This window comes from Thecamonas trahens, assembly GCF_000142905.1.
Source record: "Thecamonas trahens ATCC 50062 unplaced genomic scaffold supercont1.52, whole genome shotgun sequence".
Lineage (NCBI taxonomy): Eukaryota > Apusomonadida > Apusomonadidae > Thecamonas > Thecamonas trahens.
Window position 1 is genome coordinate 53,602 of NW_013657628.1, and position 21,564 is coordinate 75,165.

Below are 21,564 nucleotides of genomic sequence, written 5' to 3' on the forward strand. Positions count from 1 at the left end.
CTTTTCCCCCTTCCCCCCCATTATCTCCCCTTAATTTCCATCCGGCAAGGATGCTTGCGCAGGCCCCCCCGCCCGTCACCTTTTCCCCTTCCCCTCGCCCCCCCCCCCCCCCCCTCCCCCCTCCCCCTCCGTCCTTCACACTCGACTCGTCCGAGACGATGGCAGTGAGTGTAGCCTGGCCAGGAGGCGGAGGAGATGGTGAGGAGGACGTAGCTGTTGCTGGAGGTACTGCCTCGCTGGTCTTCTGGGCCGTGGCCGGGAGGTATGCTGCGCCTGTGGCCGGCTACTTCCCGCCGCTGGAGGAGGCCACGGAGACCATCCAGCTCGATCTGCTGCCGGTTGTCAGATCGTCTGCTGGCGGTGGCGGTGGCGATGACGATGGCGGCGGCGGTGGCGGTGGCGATGACGATGGTAGCGGCGGTGGTGGTCATGATGACGATGGTGGCGGTCCTGCTACTGATGCTGGTGCACCTCCTCGTCTTCGTCGTTGTCCTGCTGCGGACACAGATGTGGTGATCGACATCATTCGCGTCCTCAAGGCATGCTCACTCTCTGTCTGCCAAACTCGTGTCGTCACAAACGTCATCGAGGCCAGCTACCGCTCGTCCTCGGCATCGAATCCGCGGCCGCACCCACAGTGGCTTGCGTCCACCACCGTCACGTCAAGGCGCTTTGCTCACACCCGCTGGCGATCAGAGTCGGCTGCCGCCCTGGACTCGCCGGCCTTCAACAGTTGTCGTGGCGAGGATGATGGTTGGGCGCTGATGAAGCCTGAGATTGGACCGGGCGCTGGCCGCCGCAGGCGCGGGGTGGCCTTTGGCGACAACGCCATTCAACGCGCAGTCTCGGCGTCCGACTCTGACTCGGACGTCTCGGATGGATCGGGAGCAGGTGGCGGGCGTCGGAGGAGCTTTGCCCCGTGCTCGCGATCTGGCTCCGAGTCCGGTTCCGACATGGCGCGCGAGGATGGCGACAGGTGTGGCGTGGCGCTGGACCTACTGAGCGGACCGGTCGACTCGTCGGTGGAGGACGAGCGAGTGCGGAGGAGGCAGGCGCGGCTGGCGGCGCGACGGGCGCGGATGCAGGCGAGCAGACAAGGTGCTCCGGCCGACGAGCGATCCGAGGCATCAGCTGGTGGTGCTAGCGAAGACACCGGTTCGCAGCGTTGCTCGAGCCCGATCCTCTCTCCGTCGCCGTCGACGGTCGAGCTACGGCGTGAGCTACGACGAAAGCGGATGCAGGAGAAGATGGGCCGGTCGACCGACGGGTCGGGCGCCGAGGCGCAACGCCGGGCGCGCCGCGAGTCGCTGGCGTCATCGACGACGACAGAAGCCGAGTGTGAGGCGCACTCGCAGTTTATGTCACTCTCGACCGAAGTCCGACGGGCACGGCGGGCGAAGCGAGCAGCGGCAGCAGCAGCAGCAGCACCGGCGGTGGAGGCAACGGCGCCGAGCCCGAGCCGGTCCGAGTCGCGGGCGTCACGAGCCTCGCGGGCGTCCTCGGTGTCGGACGAGCGCTCCGAACTTAGTTTCACCGAGCTGAGCACACATCCGACTGAGCCTATGGCGCGGCCATTGCGATCGGGCGCAGCCTTTGTGGGCGTGGCGTCTGTGGGTGTGGCGTCGTCGCCGGTGGCGCCCTCACCGAGTCCAGAGCCGAGAGATGGCAGCCGGAGCAGCAACGACGAGCTGTCCGAGCTGGCGTCACGACGGGCCGCGCGACAGGCGCAACGAAACGAGCATGCGAATGCGCGACAGCAGCTCGTAGATACGCTCAACGCGCTCGACGACCTGGCAGCCGAAGCCGAGCCCAACACGGCTTCAAGCGAGTGCTCATCGGGGTGGTTTGACTCAGCCGAGAGCCCGCCGCGGGCGGTCCAGGCTGCAATCCGCCCCGTGCCTAAAGTGCCAACGATGCGGGCTGCATCGGCCGCGGACACGGCACCAAAGGACGTGGCTGATGCTTCTCTGAACGAGCTTGCTGCGCGCCGTGAAGCGCGACTGCGGCGTCGGGCCGAGCTCCGCGCTATGCGAGCTGCGCTGGACGCCGAGGTCGAGTCGGGTGAACAGCCTGAGCCCAGACCCGAGGCTGAGGCCGAACCCCAACCTGATCGACTTGCTGCTCGCCGCGAGGAGCGTCGTCGCCGCCGCGAGGCACTGCGCCAAGCGTCGGCTGATCCCGAGCCCACGCCCGATCCTGAACCTGCGCCCGAGTCCGAGCCCACGCCTGATTCCAAGCCCACGCCCACACCCGATCCCGAGCCCATGCCTTCGCCCTCACCCTCACCCGAACCCCAACCCGATCGACTTGCTGCTCGCCGCGAGGAGCGTCGTCGCCGCCGCGAGGCACTGCGCCAAGCGTCGGCTGATCCCGAACCCACGCCCGATCCTGAACCTGCGCCCGAGTCCGAGCCCACGCCTGATTCCAAGCCCACGCCTACACCCTCACCCAAACCCCAACCCGATCGACTCGCCGCTCGCCGCGAGGAGCGCCGCCGCCGCCGCGAGGCACTGCGCCAAGCGTCGGCTGATCTGGCGTCCTCGCCCGATCCCGGACCCAAGCCCACGCCCACACCCGACCCCGAGCCCATGCCCTCGCCCTCACCCTCACCCGAACCCCAACCCGATCGACTCGCCGCTCGCCGCGAGGAGCGCCGCCGCCACCGCGAGGCACTGCGCCAAGCATCGGCTGATTCCGAACCCACGCCCGATCCCAAACCTGCGCCCGAGTCCGAGCCCACGCCCGAGCCCACGCCGGAGGACGACGACGTCCTAGCCGAGTTTGCCGCCCGCCGCAAGGCCCGCGCCGCCGCCCGCGCCCGCCGCGCCGCGCTCCTCTCGCAACTCTAAGGCCGCACAACCCTTTACCTCACGCCCCCTGCCGCTTGTCGCTTTGCACAACCTTGGCCGCCGCCTGCTGCTCGCGGTACTTGATCGAGGTGTACCACACCACGCCGCCGACCGCGCCGAGCATGCCGGTCGCGAGCGTGCCCGAGACCGGCGAGTTGAGGAAGAGGACGCCGAAAATGAGGATGAGGATAAGCTTAAAGTGGCCGACCACGTGATACGTGAGCGGTGAGGTGTAGAAGATTAGCTGCGATGACGAGATGTTGAGTGACGCCGCCATCAAGCACGTGAGCACCATAAACGCCACCCGCGACGAGCCGGCCACCTCGGGATCAAGGTCCGCCTGTAGCAGGCCCAGCATCTGCCCAACAGGATCGCGCTCGACAAGCATCGATGCCGCAATAAAGCACATAGCCGTCCACGGGAACATGTGAAAGTTGAGCTGGTACGTCGTGAGCCCGAGCTCGGTCGGCTTGGACTTTGACCACAGCGAATGCGTCGCCGAAGCCAGAATGGCCACGCACGAGCACCCCACCCCGGTCATGGTCACCGTCACATCCGCCGTCGTCACAAACGCCACGCACACGCAGATGACCCCAAGGGCAGCCTGTGTGTCAAGGCCTACGCTCTTGCGGAAGAACACATACTGCATCGCCGCAGTCACAGGCGTCACCAGGAGCTTGGAGAGCTGATACGTGCCGACCGAGTTGAGCTTGAGCGAGAGATTGAAAAAGGCGACGGTGAAGAAGAACGAGGCCACCACCCGCGCAATCTGCAGTCCAGGCATCGGCTTGTAGCTCTCATACCCGAGCTTGATTAGCGCGTACACCGCAATCCACGAGGCAATGAGGTGCATGCCCGTAAGGAACAGGATGCATTCAAGTCGAATAAAGTCGAGCAGCCACTTGTTGATGAGAATGAGGCCGACCGACGACGCCACGTTCCATGAGACATACCCAACAGAGACCAAGCTGGAAGTCATCTGTGCCATTGTGCTCTCTCACCTCTCCCCTCCAGATACCCCTCCTTTCCGTCCTGGCGAGTTAGGTGCCTCTATCTACCTCACTTGCCCTTTTCCCGCCAACCTCTCCCACACCCGCCCGGGGAGGGATCCTCGCACACTCGCCACCCGCCCACACCCACACTCTTCGGGCAGCACACAATTTCTCCTTCAACGACGGGGGTGCGCTCCGCCTCGTGAAAAAAAAAATTTATCCCCCCCCTCTTCGCCACCCCCCCTCCCCTTCCCCCTCCCTGGTCACCTTGCTCCGCACCTGCCGCCGCACCAGCCCCACCCCCCCCCCCCCTCCCCACCTCCCCCTCCCCCCTCCTCCTCTGCCACCATCCTCCATCACTCCATCCACACCCACACCCACACCCACATCCCTCCCCCCCTCCTCCCCCGCGCCAGCCCCTTTCCCGCTCCTTTCCCGCCCCCATCCTACACCCGCCCCTCCAATCATGTCACGCGCCGTCAGTCTTGCCGCGTGCTTGCGTCATCTCGACGACTGCCATTCATGAATGCAGGCGATTTCGGAACAAAAGCGCCTCCACATCTCCCGTCACCAGCATTTCACCAGACAAGGCAACTCACAACATCATGACCAGCCGCCCCACGATTACCACTGTTCCGCTCAACACGGGCGCTACGATGCCGCAACACGGCCTCGGGACCTGGCTTTCCAAGCCCGGCGAGGTCAAGGATGCGGTAAAGACGGCTCTGTACGCCGGCTACACCCACATCGATGCCGCAGCGGTGTATGGCAACGAGGCCGAGGTGGGCGAGGCCCTTGCCGAGGTCTTCGCCGATGAGGACTCGGGCATCAAGCGCGAGGACGTGTTCATTACCTCCAAGCTCTGGTCGCAGTCGCACGGTTCTATCGCCGAGGCGCTCAACCAGACGCTCAAGGATCTCCAGCTGGACTACCTCGACCTCTACCTCATCCACAACCCGGTGGCCTTCCAGGGCGAGACCGTGTTTGACGTCGCCGAGCTCGAGTACATCCCGCTCGCCGCCAAGTGGAAGGCCATGGAGTCGCTGCAGGACGCAGGCCTTACCCGCGCCATCGGCGTCTCCAACTTCCCCACCGCCCTCATCTACGAGCTCCTCTCCGTCGCCCGCATCCCGCCGGCTGTCGTCCAGATCGAGCGCCACCCGTACAACGTCCAGAAGCTGCACGTCGACTTTGTCGAGCGCCACCACATCCACGTCACAAACTACTCGCCGCTCGGCAACCCGGGCAAGTACTCTGGCGGGCCCGAGACAAAGCTCCTCGAGCACCCCAAGGTCCTTGAGCTTGCAGACGCCCACAACAAGACCGCTGCACAGATCCTCATTCGCTGGGGCATCGACAAGGGTGCCACCGTCATCCCCAAGTCGGTCAACCCCGATCGCATCAAGGAGAACCTCGCCGTCTTTGACTTTCAGCTCCAGCCGCACGAGGTTGCTGAGCTTGATGCCCTCGACGTCGGCCACCGCTACCTCGACTTTACTTTCCTCGGCGTCCCCATCTTTACCTAGATGCCTACTGCTCTCATCAAACACACCGTCCAACACCCCCCCCCCCCCCCCCCTCTCCCCACCTTGCGCCACATTTTCGCATGTGCCATGCCGACGCCACGTGACCTGCCCCACCAACCATCAGCCGACCAATATCGATTTTTAGCGGTTGTCCATTGTTTTTTCCTATTTCCATTCATTGACTCGCCTTGCCATTCATTATTGGTTGGTTTCTTTCTTGCCCGTCACGCCGGACATTCTCCTCTCGCGCGTGGTCCACAGCCGCCCACGCTCCCCCCCTTCACCCTTCCCTCCCCCCCCTCCCTCGTGGCTCACCTTTGTTGGCGAAGCCATGTTCACTGAGGGTATGGATGTGTATCTCCTTGCCGCTGTGGGCATCTCGCTTGCAGCGGTAGCGGCTTGGGCCTCCTCCTCGCCTCGCACCAAGGCTATGCCGTCGTCCTCCGCCACCACCACGTCGTCGTCAGCGAAGCTTTGCCAGCATGGCATTTTTGCTGGCGGCCGGCACGTGCGGGTGGTGACGGGCAAGGCGGCGAGGCCCGCCAAGGGCAAGCCCACCACCCAGCCCCCTCCTACTGCCTCCATTGGTGTCAATGGGCATGACCATGATGACTCCTCCATGGAGCATAACCTCGCGTCTCGTTTGGCTCGCTCGCTCCTCGACTCGCTTGTGGTCCTCTGGCCCGCTTCGCCAATTGGCTCTGTTCCGTACTCGCCATCCCCCTTGGCTGTCACTGATCCAAATTTGCTCAAATCGCCGCTATCCGCCGCTCACCCGCCCGAGCCTGCCCCGCTCTCTGTCGCCCATGCTCTGCCGCTCTCACTGGCCAACCCATCCCGGGCGGACCCGGAGACTGCGTCGGGGAAAGTTGCTCATGTTCAGTCTCGTGCTGCCACGAAGGATGGCGTCCGTGCGTCTAACCCGTTGAGCCCAGTGGCTGCTGCCGCTGACGATAACGACGGCGTCGAGGAAGATGACGACGACGACGACGACGACAATGACAACGACAACGACACCCACAGCCGCGGAAACGACAACGCTCTCAAGCCGAGCAACAGTCTCGCCGCTGCAATCGAGGTCCCGCTCTGCCTCGACCTCCCGGTCGACGCACACTGCCCGACCGTGGCGGCGTCGGACGCCATTGTTCTCCCGCGCGAGCCCAACGTCATGCAAGCGATCGAGGCCTTCAAGCCGCGCGCTGACGACGAGCTCCTGGTTGCCCCTGGCGACGTTGTCACCGTGCTCGAGCGCTACTCGGACGGCTGGATCATGGCCTGCAACGAGGGCGTGTGTGGCGTGCTCCCGGCCTCGTTCCTGGCCCCGCTCCAGGTCGCCGCCAAGTGGGCCTTTGTCCCGTCGTCACCCGACGAGGTCGCCCTCGCTGTTGGTGACCTCGTTGACATCTACGAGTTCTACGATGACGGCTGGGCCCTTGTCCGTGCTCCCTCGGGTGCCGCGGGCATGGCCCCGCAGTCGTTCCTCGACCACCCGGCCGCCGCCGCTGACGCCGGCCTTCACACCCCGTCGGCACTCGACACCCCGCCGGCTTCGCCGCACTAAACTGCAACCTGCCCTGCTGTTCATTTAGCTGGAGCTCGAGTACGTGTCCGAGTCGGACCACGTCTTCTCCACCACCTCGCCTTTCTGACGCCCGCCCGAGCTCGAGAACGTGCCCGAGCCCGTCGACGACGACGAACACGTCGATGTGAACGACCGCATGGTGGCGGTCGGGTCCGAGTACGACCGTGACGATGACATCGAGCCACACGACGACGACGTCGACGGTTCGAATTGCGCAGCATCGCCGTGCCTGCCTTGGCTCCTGCCATGCTTCGACGATGGCTGCGACAGCGCGCGCGCGTTGGACTCTCGCCCTCTCCGCCCTCCCGACGCAGGATAGCGCGAGAGCGGCGACGGTTGCGGTTGGCGTGGCACACGCCGCCGCCCGCCCGACAACGATCGCTCACCTGACGACGACCGAGGCCGCGACCGCTGGCTCTCGACCTCGTCCTCACCCTCCGGCACGGGCTCCGGCGATTCGAGATTGCGCTTCTTGCGGAGAGAGGTCGGCCCGTACTTGCCAATACGCCGCGACTGCGCCAACTGCCGGAGGCCGACTCGGGACCATCGCCGCTGCGCCCGCTTGCTCAGCGCCGCAATCTTCTTGGTCAGCCGCTTCTGGAACGCCTTGTCGATCGGCACGTTGTCGAGCGACGCCAACGCCCGCCCGACCTGGGACCGTGTAATCGAGTCTTCGTGCGCAAACCCGGTGCCGACGAGGAGCGATCCCTGCGACGAGGCCAGCTTCTGCGGCATGCCCGTCATTCCGTGTTGCAGGCGGAACTGAAGTTGCTCGTTCTCCTTGCTCAGCTCCGAGACCCGCTTGCGCAGCGCGCGAATAGCCACCCGGTCGTTCCGCTGCTTCTCCTGCGCCTTCCGGATGTATTTGGTGTAGACCTGGTTGACTTGCGCAACACGCTTGCGAAGCACCCCCACAGGCACGGTACCTCGCACGCCTGGCGTCGGTGGCGCACTCGACCCACCACCAGACGCCCCGCCTTCGCTCTCGCCACCAGACCCACCGGCATCGCTCTTGAGCACATCCTCCAGCCGGATCTTCGGCAGCTGGATCTCGGCATGTGTCCGCGCAATGTCACCGTCCCACCCGCTGAGCTCGGGCATGCCCGCCTCGGCGTCATCACCCAGCGGCGGCAGCAGCCGGTCGGCAACGCCTCGCGGCTCGGCAAACGCCTCATTCTCTAGCAGCATCCGCACCTCGAGCGAGAACTGCGACTCGACGGTCGCCACACGCGACTCAAAGTCCTCCGACGTCTCGATAAACTTCTCCAGCCGCTCGAGCATGAACCCTTGCTCGCGGCCCATGACCATGATCCGGCCGAGCGTCTCGCGGAGCACAGCTGCCTGCTTCCGCGACTGGATGTCAAAGCCGAGACGGTCGAGCGTGTGCGCCAGCGCCTTGGTCCGCGAAATCGATTTTTCCAGGCTGCTCGAAATCAAGCCCGTCTGCGAGAGCAGTTGGTGGACTCGATCGAGAAGGAGGACAATCTGCCGGAGAATCGCCTGCTGCGCCGCCGACATGATTCGAGTCTTGCCCGGTCCTCTGGTCGCCACCGACCCACCCGCTGCAGAGAGACCGATCTCCTCTGTACTAGTCGCCAGCGACGGTGTCGATGCCATACCTGCATGCACCGTCGCCTCAGCACGCGTTCCCACGGGAAGACCTGAAAGATTGGCGATGGCGCCAAACCGCCGGTCGACAAGCGCTTCCGAAGTGATGGCAAAGACTGGGACCGGCGACGGCCACCCCGTCAGCGAGGTCGGCCCCAGCCCAATGGCAGACGTCTTGGTCTCCAGTGAGTACAGCTTGGCGTCGACCTTATGCCACAGCGACTCGGTGGCCAGCACCTGTCCGCCCCATGCGCTCTCGGCCAACGCACGGACAAGCGACGCGTCTCGCCCGCTCAACCCGCCCCAGTGGAGACCCATAGCGAGTCTAGGTCCGCAGAAAATGACGCTTCCTGTGAGCGACCGCTCCAGCGCCGCGCTCGGGAGCTCCAGCAGCTCCTCGGGCCACGGCGCAGACAGCAAATCAACTTGCAGTTTGAGCGCAAACGCCACCGCCTCCAGCGGTGCCGAGAATACCACCCGCCCGCCGTCGTCCCCGAGCTCGACAACCAGCGGACGCTGTGGCGCAGCGGCGTGTCTTACCACCGTGTGGACAATCTCCATGGCCTCCTCCATCACCTCTGCAGGCAGCGTGTCCCAGAACGTAGCAGCCGCATCGACTGAAAAAGCAGCAACTGCAGCCTTGCGAGGGAGAGCCATGCCACGGCCGCCGCTCGCGCCGCCAGCAGTTGATGCACCCATCGATGCATGCATAGACGCAACACGAGACGATACAGCAGCACCGCCCCCACATGAGCTGCTGGCGGGAGTGGCATCGGTTGCGAGACCAAGGTGTGTTGCAGCTGGCGGATGATGGTATGGAGCTCATCCACATCCAGTGGAAGCTCGTCAAAGTCGTCCATGGTCACTCGCTCGACTGTCGCCTCTCTGCAACTCACCAGATGCGCAAGGGAAGTCTTTCGTAAGCCAGTCAATCGCCACCGATGAGGTCACCGCCGACTCTGCAAGATGTAGGAGAGAGGGCACCTCAGTCGGTGCGGGTCAGATCGGTCGTCAACCAGCTCGTCACCACAGACGTTATTAGCTCTCACCCACGAGAATAGCGACAGTCAGCCAGTTCGGGTCAGATCGGTCGTCAACCAGCTCGTCACCACAGACGTTCTTGGCTCTCACCCACGAGAATAGCGACAGTCAGCCAGTTCGGGTCAGATTGGCTTCTGATGCGCTCGCCAGGTTGCCACCGCCTCGAGGCTGAGGAGAGGGAGTGGGCAGGACCACCAGAGGAGAGAGCCGGATGCACCAAAGGGTGGTTGTGAGGACACGGACGAGCGTACTAGCTACCTGGCTACGGAGGGGGGGGGGGGGGGGGGGGCGTCGTCGTTGAGACCGCTGTCGGTTCGTCGCTCGCCAGCGGACAGTCGGCGGAAAGGCGGCAGTGAGCGGCGGACAGGTAGCCGGTGGCGGCAAGGGGGCAGGGGGAGGGGGGAGGGATTGTAATCAGATTGGTAGATGCGTGCAGCGGCGAGGATTGTTACCGCTTCTCACGGACGCGGAGGACGAGGCCGAGCCAGGCGAGCACAAGCAGGCCGCCCCAGAGGACGTAGAGAACAACCATGTCGCGGACCATGGCGCCTTCATCGAGGGCATAGTTGTCGAGGATGACGTTGCCGTTGAGAAGGATCGGTGTAAAGCCCGAGGGGTTGAAGACCACCATCTGGTCGCGGAGCTCGTTGACCATGAGCGCCTCAAACGCGTAGCCAAAGAACGAAAAGTAGCGGAGCCACGCAATGGCCGGGAGCATGCCGTCGGTGTTGATGAGGAAGCCGCCAAACAACATCTGCGCGAGAAGCAGGAGGACCGCAATAAGCGAAGCCTGGCCCGACGACGAGGACCAGAGGCTCACTGCCGCTGTCTGCGCCGCCCCAGCGAGCGCCACGCCGGCGAGCACAACCACAAAGTTGAAGAACTGCGCCGCGCTCTCCAGACGCAGGCCAACCATAAAGTAAACCACAATCGCGTAGACGCACGCCGGCACCACCCGCAGCGGCAGCGCATCGACTACTGTCCGTGTCGTCAGCCACACACTCGATCCGTACCACCCGCCCGCACGCTCGCGGGTCATCAGCGCACGCCCGGCCCCGAATCCGTCCACGACAGAGAGTGAGCCAAACGAGAAGAGCGAGACAGAGAAGAACAAGATGCCGGCCTTGTCCTGCACTCCTGACAGGTCCTCCTCCACGTCAAAGTATACCACTCCGATGATGAGCCCAATCACCAGGGCCGCAGCCATGTGCGATCGCAGCAACAGCGGCCGCCGCACGAGCTCAAGCACTCCGCGGTGAAGGAGGACAAACGTCTGCCGCGCACACGCGTGCAGCCACTCCCGCGCCCGCGCCACCGCGCCCGGCTGTGCCTCATCCTCGTCTGCATTCGCGATCGCCGCCGGTGCAACTCGCGGACCCGACGCCGCCGCCGGTCGACGTGGCGCGTGGGTCGGTGCCTCCGCGCCGCCGCCAACTTCCGAGTACGAGTACGAGTACGAGTAGAGCCCGTCGTCGCCAGTCTCCTCCTGCTCTTCGTCGAGCGACTCCCCGATCGCAGTCTGCTGCGTTGTCTCGACTACTGCGCCGCCAGCCTGGACAGCCGCAATCCGAGCTGCCTGCGCCGCCGCCAGCCGTGCTGCCGACGCCGCCTGTGTCTTGCGCTCGGCCGCGCGCGCTGCGGCCGCCTCGGACGCCTCGGCAGATGCAGGTGCGGTCGCCTCGGCCACATCGGGGAGGCCACCGATCTCGGCCTCGTGCACGTCGACCGCCTGCAACGCGTCGATGAGTGAGTCAGTCGAGCCCAGCAGTGCAAGACGGGAGCTGACCGCCACCGGTTCCGGCTGGGCATGCGCAGTCACAACGTCCAGCGCAAAGTCGGCGGCGTTGAACCCAGGCGGAACGGGGAAACCTGCAGCTTCCAGCGCCTGCGGAAGTGCGGCAGGCGGTCCGTGGAATGCCCGCGCGCCCTCCACCAGCAGCAGCACAGAGTCGACCAGCTGAAAGATCGCAGACCGTGGCTGATGCAGCGAGCAGACCATGGTCGTCCCAGTCGCCGCCGCCAGCTTGGAGAGCATGGTCATAAGCGAGAGCGCCGCGCCGGCGTCCAGTCCAGACGTCGGCTCGTCGAGAAGCAGAACGGCCGGTGAGGTAACCAGCTGCGTTCCAATCGAGACACGCCGCAACTGTCCGCCCGAGAGCCCACGGGCCCCGTCGCCGTCGAGTGTTCCAATGAGCGAGTCTTCGACAGCAAGCAAGCCCAGAAGCTCGACAAGCGCATCGACCTTGTCAACTACGTCAGTCAACGGCGTTCCAGGTGGAAGCTTAAGCAGCGCTGCCTCGATGAGCGCCTCGCGGACAGTGAGGTGCGCCGGCAGCGCGTCCTGCTGGAGCACATAGCCAGAAATGGCCATGTACGAGCCGCCCAGGCCGACCACAGGCTTGCCTGCATACGCGACAACGCCCGAGAGCACACCCTCGCTCTTGCGCGCCGCAAGAATGTCCAGCAGCGTCGTCTTGCCAGCGCCTGACGCACCCATCAGCGCATGAACCTTGCCCGGCGCAAAGACGGCCGAGACCGCCTTGAGAATGCGGATGCCAAACAGTGAGTAGCCAATCGAAGACGCTGCAAGAACAGCCTTGCGCCGCCCGTCGTCTTGGCTCCCACCCACAACTGCCAGCGCCCGGCTGACCGCCATTGGCAGCGCCGACTTGCGGGCAGTCGATTTGCGGAAAGCGGCGCACCGCAGATAGACAACGCCAACCAGCGCCGCCGCGGTCAAGACCAGCGCCGCTACAGTAAGGCCCACCACTAGTCCGGGATTGACGTCGTCGGGCGCAATCTGCGGGCGCGTGCACGTCTGGGCCCCGCACGTGGCCCGGATAAACAGCGGAAGCTCGTTCTGTGAGATGAAGCACTCACCGGTGCCGCGGTCACAATCGACAAACGAACTGGACTGCATGTTGCGGAGAAGAGCAGTGAGCGAGTCGGAGCAATCAGTGCCTGAGCACGAGCACAAAGTCCGAGCGCACTGCGTCACCGTCTTTCGCTGGGACGACGACTGCGAACAGCCAGTAAACTCGCAGTGGAAGATGTGTGGCACGCCAGCAGACGTCTCAAACACATCCAGATCACATGAGCGGGTCTCGGCGTTACACACGTACGCCACTGCCCCGCCGCCGAGCTGCTCGACCGAAAACGCATCAGTGAGCACGCAATCGAGCGCGTAGCCACGGGAGACTTGCTGGCTGCTCCCGATTCCGTCGCCCACAGCAAACTGCGGCGGCATGTCCGTCCATTTGAACGCTGCCGTGCACGTCGTGCCCGGAGTGGTGCACGCGTCGGACGAGACGCACTGCGAGCACTGCACGCCCTCCCATCCTTCCGCGCACCCACACCGCGGCACTGTCTCCGTCCCCGACACATCATCGACCACACAGCTGGCATTTCCGCCATTGAAGCACTTGACCCACCTCGCATCGTCATCGTATGCCGCCGAGCACGACGGAACAGTCGCGCGAGCCGCAACCGGCCTACCCTCTTCGCTCCCGATCGCTGCCAAACCTGTGCCTGTCTCCACAAGCGCCATACCAGACTCGTCTTCAGCCTCGATCTCGCCCTTGACCTTGACCTGTGTCCGAGCCCCAGCACCGAGCCCAGCCTTGCCCTCCAGCCCAACCTCGCCCTCGATCGCCACTGCGCCGTCGATTATCGCCTCCTTTCCAGCCTCCGCCGCCGCATCAACCATCTCCACTCTGTCGCTCGCCTCTGGCATGTTGCCAACTGACCGGCGCGCCATCTGACGAATGACATCGTTGGTTGGAGCTGCAGCGGGAGTAGTGCCACCGACGGCAGCAGCAGCAGCAGCAGCAGTGGCGGCAGCAGCAGGGGCAGCAGCAGCAACAGCGGCGGCAGTAGGAGCAGGAGCAGGAGCAGGGGCAGCCGTGGCGGGAGAGGGGACGACGACGAGCATGGCGACTACCACTGCTACCACCGCTACCGCAGCGACCATAGCGGAGGGTGCTGTTCGTGGTGTGCTTGCCATGGCTATGGGTGGAGTGGTGGATGAGGTCGTGCGGGGAACGGTGCCGCATTCGGTGGCTGACGTCGCTTTGCGGAAGGATCGGCCGAATGGCAGGCGGCGGCGGGCGGCGGCGGGGGCACCGACCGGTAGCAGGGCAGCGGGTGGTGAGGTGGAGAGCGATCATCATGGCTGTTCTTCAATATTGGGACCAATTCGAGTACTCATCGTCTGTTCCGCCACCGTAGCAATCCAAGGCGTCGATGTTGACCATGGCTGGCCCAACGTCGGGAGGAAAGAGGTTCGAGTGACCTACAAAGTGGAGGATGCGGTCGAGCTCGAGCAGTTCCTGCTCGACGATCATGATGGCGGCGTCGAGCTCGCGGTCTTGCCGATTGTGGGGCGCAGCCCGGGCCCGGCTCCGCTGGGCGGCACGGAGCACAGCAGCTGCCGAGCTTGAGGACTCGAGGTGCGAGCGGATGGCGGGCGAGGCGCTGCCGAGCTGGGCGAGGAGCCGGTCGGCGTAGAACGACGCAGGGTCGCCGGTCGTGGCCTGGGCGTCGAAGATGGCCCGGATGTCGACAAAGGCAACCTGCGACGCAGCCGCGATGCCCATGTCCGAGACACAGTAGTGACAGGTGTTGACGCCAATCTGCGGTGCCGGTGGCACGTACGTGGCCTCGGCGCCGACGTCGGCGAGGGCGTGGACCACATTGGCTTCTCGCGCCTTGCGCCGCCGCCGCCGGAACCGCTTGAGCGCCGATGCCCGCGACCGCAGCCGGTGCAGCTTCTTCCGTGCCGCTCGCGACATGGCGGCCTCGCGGGCCCGGTCCACCGCCTCGGACAGCGTTGCGTTGATCCGCGCCGACTCTACTCGCGAGAGGTCAATGGACTCGTCCGTCTCGCCCGCCTCCGACGGCGGCGCAGTCGACGCCTCGTCGACCATCGAAAGCATGCCCCGGAGCGACGGTGGCTTGCTCAATAGCGTCGATCGGAGCGCCATCAGCGGCGCATCCGCAAACGGCATCCACTCGTCGGCCCCCTCGGATTTGTCCGGCGTGAGCACAATGGCGTCGACACTTGTCACGTTGCGGACAGAGTCCCACGAGGTCACAAACGTGCCGCGGAGCCCGCACTCGTTGGGAGCGTCCACCACACGCGCCACACGCTCCACAAGCGCTCCAGCGAGGCCCGAGTACACCTCGAGGTACAACTCGTAGCAGACCACAAAGAACGCACCCATCGGGAGGAACGCCCGCGGCACAGACGTCCACCAAATGTTAGAGAACGACCGATCCACAAGCCCGGCTTCGTTGAGGAGCACCCCGTACGTTGGGTACGCCACCAGCATGCCCGTCGAGAGCCGCAGCGTAGCAATCGCCATCGTCTCAAACGACGTCGACCGCGTCAGCTCGACTGTCTTGGGTCCTGCTCGTCCAAACAGCTCCACAAAGTAAAAGCCCGGCGCGCCGTGTGCCGCAGTGCTACCAGAGAACGTCACTCCGGCGTTCTCGCTCACAGCACTGTCGTCGCCCGAGAGGCAGAGGCCGGCTCGGGCCCCGGCGAGCGCCGAGTCCAACGGGTCTGCCACGCCCCGCGACGACTTGCGACGAAAGAACGAGCGCGACGACGATAAGGCGCTGACCCGCCGCTCGCGCCGCTCAGTCTCAAGCCGCTCGCTCAGCGCGACAAACTCGAGCAGCGCCGCAGAGCTGTCGTGCGCCTCACCACCGGCCGGCACCCCAGCTGCTGCAACGCTGGGCCCAGCACCGGCAAACTCTTCAAACGCCGGTGCACCCGCAAGCACCGCACGCTCACCAGACGTCGCCACAAACAATCCGCGCTCGGTGAGGCAGATCGAGCAGATGGTCGAGGGCATGCGGATGCGTGCAAGTGGCTCAAAGGCGATGGTCGAGGCGTCAAAGACAACAACCCCCTCGCCGCGGCCGACCACCACCGCAACCACATTGCGCGAGTCCACCACGCCCCAGGTAAAGTAAGTCGGTCGCTGTGGTGTGAGCATGACCACCGTCGGGTCGCCGCCGCGGAACAGCTCGCGCATCGTGATGGCAAACATGTTGTCTTGCGGCGGCGCTGTCCGCAGGTACAGCACGCCGAGCACGCTATCGACACCGAGCTGGACAACGTTGCGGAGCGAGACAACCTTGCGCGGCTCAGTGCCGGTCTGGTGGAGAAAGACCCCGTCAGCAGTGCCAAAGAAAACAAACGGGCCCACAGAGTCAAAGGTGTCGATGTGGCCCGGAAAGTCGGCGAGGACGGGGACAAAGGCAACGCCGCTTCCGCGCGCCGCTGACGGAGAGGGAAATCCCGCGCCCGGTGCGTACGGCGCGATCCGCGCCTTGACCGGCTGCCACACGCCTCGCGGCACGTCGTGTGCCTCGCTGCTGGCCTTGCTGTGGAAGAGCTCCAAGTACGTCGCGCGCGTCCGCCGTTCGCGGACCAGAAACTCGGGTGACGCGCATGCCGCCGTCGACGCGTTGATGGCCTTGGTGAGGAGGAAGGCGGCAAAGCCGGCGTTGCGTGGATAGAGTGCCGCCGCCGGTGGGCCAAACGCTGGCACGCCCTTGTTGCGAGCAACTGCCACCCGGTAGTACGCCGCGCCCTGGTACGTTATCGGCGAGACCACAAGCAGCACGTTGGTGTACTCGGAAGTGAGCGCACTGCCCGAGAACAGCGTGTGCTCGTCTTCGACAAAGACAACCACCACAATATCGTTGCCGATGAACCGCTTCCGCTGGATCCGCTGCTCGTCGGTCTCGTCGTACTGCAACTCGGTCGAAACGTGGAACATAATCTCCACACCCTCAAAGTTGGCCACGTGGTACGAGTACTCGCCAGAGCCATCGTGCTCGGTGTCGAGCTGTGCCGAGTACCCCCCAAAGCCCTTGAGCCGGACCTTCTGTGCCATAAGCCCGAGAAACTCGTCGAACAGTGACGTGGTCTCCCGGTTCGAGTACATGTCGTTCTCCACGGTCTGCCCGGCAGTCACCAGCAACGCCCCGAGCTTGAGCTTGGGCTCGGCCTCGGGCGTCTCGAGCCGCACGAGCTCGGCAACAAGCGCCGCATCGGCGGGCACTTTGGGATCGATCTCGCGCATACGGAACGATTTGGTGGCGTCAGGTGTTGCCCAGTCTGGCGAGAGCCGCGCAAGGAGCTGCGGCACCGTCATCGCCTCGTCCGGCGGCGTCGGAAGCGCAAGGTACCGAATCGAAGCCTTGGTGAAGACCACCGTCCAGTAGACTAGGAGCGGTCGGCCACGGTGCCCGGCCTGCTCCGACGCGAGAATGGCAACCACGCTCGGCGTGATCCGGCCCGTTGGTGACGAGATGAGCACCACATGCCGCGAGGTGGCAAACAGCGACGCATACTGGCCCACCAGCTCGGGCGGGTTCTCTTGCAAGTAGTTGGCCGGGTTGGACGCTGGCTCGTCGTCGACCGCCACCAGCGCCGTCTCGACCGTCATCCGGGTGCCAGGCTCAAAGAGCGGCGTCCACCCGCGGGCTTCTGCCACTTCAACTCGGCAATCAATCGGCGGCGCATACACTGACCGCGCTGCCTTGACCGCATATGTCTCGTTGATTTCATACACGACCATGACCCGCACCGCCAGATCCTCCAGCGACATCACGCCCTGTGAGTTTGTCGACGCGTCCATGACCGCGTGCGCAGTGATCTCCTGCGCCGACGCTGTCGAGTTGCACCGCTTCACCGGCGACGGCTCCGACTGTGAGAGCGGAAGCCAAGTGAGGATACACTCGCCGGTCTCGCTCAGCTTCCGTAACGGCAGCTGCAGGGCGGCCATACCGACGAGAACGTCCGCACCGAGTACCCGATGATCATACACCTCGATCTGAAGCAGGCCAGAGTCATCCAGCGCCTCGCCATCCTCTCTCAGACAAACCCGATAGTACGCATGCAGGACCGGTGCCCCAGCTGCATCACGAGTCGCTGGCGGTGGCGGGAGGACATGAACCATCTCCAGCACCGGCGCTGTCTTGGCACCATCAACCTCGACCTCTCCATCACCATCCGCACCACTATTCCTTCCATCGGCACGCCCTATGTCATCATCATCGCTCCCTCGTCCACCTCTGTTGCTTCCCCCTTGACTCTGCCTGTCGTCTCGGCTCCCGCCGTCGTCAGAGCCGCCACCACCACCACCACCACCACCAACACCACCGCCGTTTGCGCGGTGTGTGACAAGCGAGGCCTTGACCACTGCGTTAGTCTTGGCACCCAGCCCACGGAGCGAAATGAGCCCTATGAGCACATGCGCATGCTCGCCGCCTTTGCTCATTCCTGGGATGGAGGGGGAGGGGGGGGGGGGGGGGGGGAGGTGAGGTGGTTGTTCTCGTTGTCGTGCGGCTGGTAACTGACGCGGGTCTGGGTTGGTCGGCCGGTCGGCCGGGGCAAGCTGGGCGGGTTGGGCGGGTTGGGCAGGCCGACTTTGGCTGGCCCGGCTGGCGGATCGGACGGATCGGATGGATCGATGTGGATGGCTCGCCTGCGTAGTTGATCGCGGCTGTTGGTTGCTGTCGGCATGGTGTGTGTGTGTGTGTGTGTGTGTGTGTGTGTGTGTGCATGTGTGTGTTACTTTCGGCTCGGTCGATCGGCCTCGACAGCAGTCACCGATGCCTGCGCCTCAGCCTGGCCGCCGCAACCGTCGGGCGCAAACCCGGTTCACAAGTGCTCGGGATCGACGGCGGGGTGCGCAAGGAGAAGATCGACAATGTCGCGATGACGCCGCTGGGACGCGCGCCGGAGTGCTTCCGTCCGCCGGGCGGTGGGATCGACCCGCGGATCGGCGAGGAGAAGCGCAACGACAGCAGTGTGCCCGCCTGCCGCCGCGTTGCGGAGTGCGGCGTTTTCATGCGCCTGTGGAGATATGGCCGGATGAGCAATGAGGAGTTTGGCGACGCCGAGCCGCCCGCGAGTGCATGCTTTGAGGAACGCCAAATTGCCGCGGAGGGCGAGATTGACGCGGGCGTCAGCGATGAGCGCAGCGACGACGTCGTCGTGGCCGGCTGTCGCGGCCTCGACGAGCGCAGCATTGCTCTGGGTGCCCGGATCGACCAAAGGCGACGCGAGGAGCAAGCGCACAATGCCGCATAAGTTGTCACTTGCCGCCGCGACCAGTGCCGCGTTGTTCCGAGTCCCGGGATCGACTTCCGGATGCGCGAGCAGCTCGCGCGTGGCCGGCTCGGATCCAGAATACACCGCGCACAGGATGGCGTCGTTGTTGTGGTCGGACGGATCAACATCGCTCCGCGTCAGCAGCAGCCGCATGAGCTCGACATTGCCTGCTGCCGCCGCCCGCCGCAGCACAGTATTGGCATCGGCCCCGGCATCGATGCCGTCGTCAGCCAACAGCGATGTGGCCAGCTCACGGGCGCCGGTCTCTTCCGCAAGCGCCCCGACATCGGCCAATGCACATAGCGCCGACCACCGATCATCAACCACTGTGGAGCCAATGTTGAACGGCAAGTTGATGACGCGACGATGATCAAAGTTGCCCGCTGCCAGCGCCAGCCGCGCACTACGCCAGCGCCCGGCCGCGGCATTTAGGGCCACACCTCCCAAAGCCGCCCAGCGAAGCCGCACATACTCGGACGAGGTGAAGAGGACAGAGAACCGGCGGCAGGCGCATGCTAGTGAGAGCACATCGCCCTGAGAGAGCACATGCGTCTCCAGCGCGATGTACAGAATCAGCTCGTTCGGCAGCGTGTCGAGCATTGTTCCTCTCGTCCGGATATGGGCCGAGACGAGTGCCCTGCCAATAGATGCCTACGGTCAAACGCCGGCTCGCTTCGCTGCGGAGCATGTGGTCGCAGCTCCGGTCAGCCTTCCGATAAAAGTGCCGGACTCAGATCCCCGAGTGTGTGGCTGCTTGAGTCACGAGGTGCTCACTTTAAGCGACGGTTGTTTCGCAGCTCTCTGATCGGCTGCCGATCAGAGTGTGTGGGTGCTTGGGCTGGATCTACTTGTCGCGGGCCGAGGACCATCCGCCGGCACGCGACTCGCCAGGCTATGGCTCCCTGCTACCAAAGCTGGGGTAGTCTTACTGCGACTCGAAGAAGATGAGCGGGTCGGTGCCTTCGCCACCGTTGGATACCTTGCTGATCTGACTGTACCCGCTGCTGGAGCTGTTGTCGCTACTGGCCCGCCGGGCCGAGACCGGCTCAAAGAGCTCGATAGCACTGAGGCTGCCGTCGGTCGACGAGCTCGAGCTGCCGTCGAGCACCGACTCAGGCAGAGCGACGGGCGGGGCGACGAGTCGATGCCACTTTCGGCGATGTGCGATGAGCGATGGGTTGCGCGAGAGCGTGATGGCAAGCTCCCACCTCTTGCGCGCGCGTGTGAGCCTGTGGCTCGGCTTGCGCAATATCTCCACCGCGGCTGTAGCGATCGGGTTGGTGTACGCGGCCGACATGGCAACGCATGCCAGATAAGACCGATACGACGGGTCCGACAGCTCCCATCCGCGTGGAAACAGTGACTTATCCGGCCGGAAGGCAAAGATCACGTTGGCGACGATGGCAAGGACAACGGTGAAGAACGCTACACCGGCGTCAAACACAAACGTGACGATGATATCGATGCCATTGACGATGGCGTGCCGCCGCGGATGTAAGATCTCCAACGGATCGCCCCGGCCATACACAAAGGTGAGTAGAAGCCAGCGCCACACCTTCTTGCCCAGTAGCGAGCCGAGCGATGAGAAGCCCAACTTGATGACAAACTGGAAAAAGGGATCGTAGACGACAAAGAGCACAACGAGCGGTGTGAAGACAAAGAAAATGATGAAAAGAAGCACCATCAGTGAGAAGAAGGCATTGGCAAGCGCACGGCCCAGGAGCGACGGTACGAGAATTGGGGAGACCTTACCCTTGAGCAACGCATTGTCGGTAAGACCCGTTGGCTTGATGCCTGTTGCCATCAGAGCTGTTACGTCGGTGCGGAACTGCCTCCCAAAGCCAAGCGCGCCTGCAGTACCGCAAAGCACGATGAAAGGAGGCACGACAACCTGGTAGAACTGCAGCAAGTTGATGGCATTGTTCATGATGTCGGTGAGAGCTGGGGCTCCTCGCAGAGAGACTGCTAGGTCAAGCATCATCGAGACAATGATAAAGGCAACAGCAGCAACTATGACCGATGCCAGCCAGATCAGCATGCCAGCGGTGAGGACCGGGACCGGGAACCGGAACCAGTCCAGCGGCCGCGCGGTTGACTCGCCCGGCACTGGTGACCGCAGTCGCTGAGCGGTGTAGCCCAGCGCCCGGCTAATCCGCTCATTGCGTGCCATGAGCAAGCCGACAAGCTCCACCACTGCAAGCGTAAAGCTGGAAGCAGAACACGCCACCACGAAGACTGCGTCGCCGTCGCCGTCATCGTCTGCTGGCAAGTGCTGCTCATCGGGAGCAATAACCATCGTCAGGATAGCTACCACAATGACCATCTGGCTCACCGCAAGCCCAATCCCGAACTTGTGCATCTTGTCTGCGCCTTCGATGGCGGCGAGGACGCCGAGTGGCGTCGCCAGCCATACCAGCGTGGCCACAACGACGAGACCAGCAGGGAGCCCAGGAGCGATGACCACGACCACAAACGACAAGATCTGGCAAAAGCTTGCCGCCGCCGCAAACGGCGATCGGAAGTTGTCAACCGCCCAGTGCGGGATCGGCGGCGCTGAGAACTTCATCGTCCGCGAAAGAGTGAGACCCAGTCTACGCCGGAAGCCACGGCAATGGGGACTTGCAGAAATCCCCGTTCTGGTCCTGTTGAGGGTACGTAGCCCGCAACACAAGACAGAGAAGCCTCACAGATGGCGAGTAGCAGTTTTTGCGTGTGAGAGGCGCTCCAGAGTACCAGCGGGCGCGCGCGGGAGGGGGGGAGGGAGGGAGGGGGGGAGAGGGGCGTGGTGGTGTGTGTGACGGCAGCAAAATGCTGTGCTATTTGCTGCTGGAGA

At 64.4% G+C, this 21,564-nt stretch overlaps 8 protein-coding genes across 8 annotated transcripts; 3 read left to right on the top strand and 5 right to left on the bottom strand.

The window, feature by feature from the left end:
• Positions 1–158: 158 nt before the first annotated feature.
• AMSG_09568 (uncharacterized protein) lies at positions 159–2,775 on the top strand (the record flags this gene model as incomplete). The annotated part of the gene is made up of 3 exons (XM_013898676.1): positions 159–411; positions 508–2,728; positions 2,760–2,775. 3 exons carry the CDS (start codon positions 159–161, stop codon positions 2,773–2,775), a joined length of 2,490 nt encoding a protein of 829 aa, XP_013754130.1.
• A 69-nt stretch (positions 2,776–2,844) lies between these two features.
• Positions 2,845–4,087, bottom strand: AMSG_09569 (solute carrier family 35). Its single transcript, XM_013898677.1, has one exon. It carries the CDS (start codon positions 3,835–3,837, stop codon positions 2,869–2,871), a length of 969 nt encoding a protein of 322 aa, XP_013754131.1. The 5' UTR covers positions 3,838–4,087; the 3' UTR covers positions 2,845–2,868.
• Positions 4,088–4,446: 359 nt separating this feature from the next.
• On the top strand, positions 4,447–5,367 carry AMSG_09570 (aldo-keto reductase; the record flags this gene model as incomplete). The annotated part of the gene is made up of 1 exon (XM_013898678.1): positions 4,447–5,367. One exon carries the CDS (start codon positions 4,447–4,449, stop codon positions 5,365–5,367), a length of 921 nt encoding a protein of 306 aa, XP_013754132.1.
• Positions 5,368–5,986: 619 nt separating this feature from the next.
• AMSG_09571 (uncharacterized protein) lies at positions 5,987–6,928 on the top strand (the record flags this gene model as incomplete). The annotated part of the gene is made up of 2 exons (XM_013898679.1): positions 5,987–6,075; positions 6,298–6,928. 2 exons carry the CDS (start codon positions 5,987–5,989, stop codon positions 6,926–6,928), a joined length of 720 nt encoding a protein of 239 aa, XP_013754133.1.
• Positions 6,929–6,936: 8 nt separating this feature from the next.
• On the bottom strand, positions 6,937–9,704 carry AMSG_09572 (uncharacterized protein). The gene has a single exon (XM_013898680.1). It carries the CDS (start codon positions 9,266–9,268, stop codon positions 6,953–6,955), a length of 2,316 nt encoding a protein of 771 aa, XP_013754134.1. The 5' UTR covers positions 9,269–9,704; the 3' UTR covers positions 6,937–6,952.
• A 342-nt stretch (positions 9,705–10,046) lies between these two features.
• On the bottom strand, positions 10,047–17,895 carry AMSG_12276 (uncharacterized protein; the record flags this gene model as incomplete). Its single annotated transcript, XM_013898749.1, has 3 exons — positions 10,047–13,309; positions 13,821–17,615; positions 17,778–17,895. 3 exons carry the CDS (start codon positions 17,893–17,895, stop codon positions 10,047–10,049), a joined length of 7,176 nt encoding a protein of 2,391 aa, XP_013754203.1.
• Positions 17,896–18,278: 383 nt separating this feature from the next.
• Positions 18,279–19,331, bottom strand: AMSG_09575 (uncharacterized protein; the record flags this gene model as incomplete). The annotated part of the gene is made up of 2 exons (XM_013898681.1): positions 18,279–19,134; positions 19,204–19,331. 2 exons carry the CDS (start codon positions 19,329–19,331, stop codon positions 18,279–18,281), a joined length of 984 nt encoding a protein of 327 aa, XP_013754135.1.
• A 325-nt stretch (positions 19,332–19,656) lies between these two features.
• On the bottom strand, positions 19,657–21,297 carry AMSG_09576 (uncharacterized protein; the record flags this gene model as incomplete). Its single annotated transcript, XM_013898682.1, has 1 exon — positions 19,657–21,297. One exon carries the CDS (start codon positions 21,295–21,297, stop codon positions 19,657–19,659), a length of 1,641 nt encoding a protein of 546 aa, XP_013754136.1.
• Between the last annotated feature and the right edge of the window lie 267 nt (positions 21,298–21,564).

What these genes read in the sequence shown, in the direction of transcription:
- AMSG_09569 (XM_013898677.1), bottom strand. Translation starts at nt 3,837, where the DNA reads ATGGCACAGATGACTTCCAGCTTGGTCTCTGTTGGGTATGTCTCATGG.
- AMSG_09572 (XM_013898680.1), bottom strand. Translation starts at nt 9,268, where the DNA reads ATGCATGCATCGATGGGTGCATCAACTGCTGGCGGCGCGAGCGGCGGC.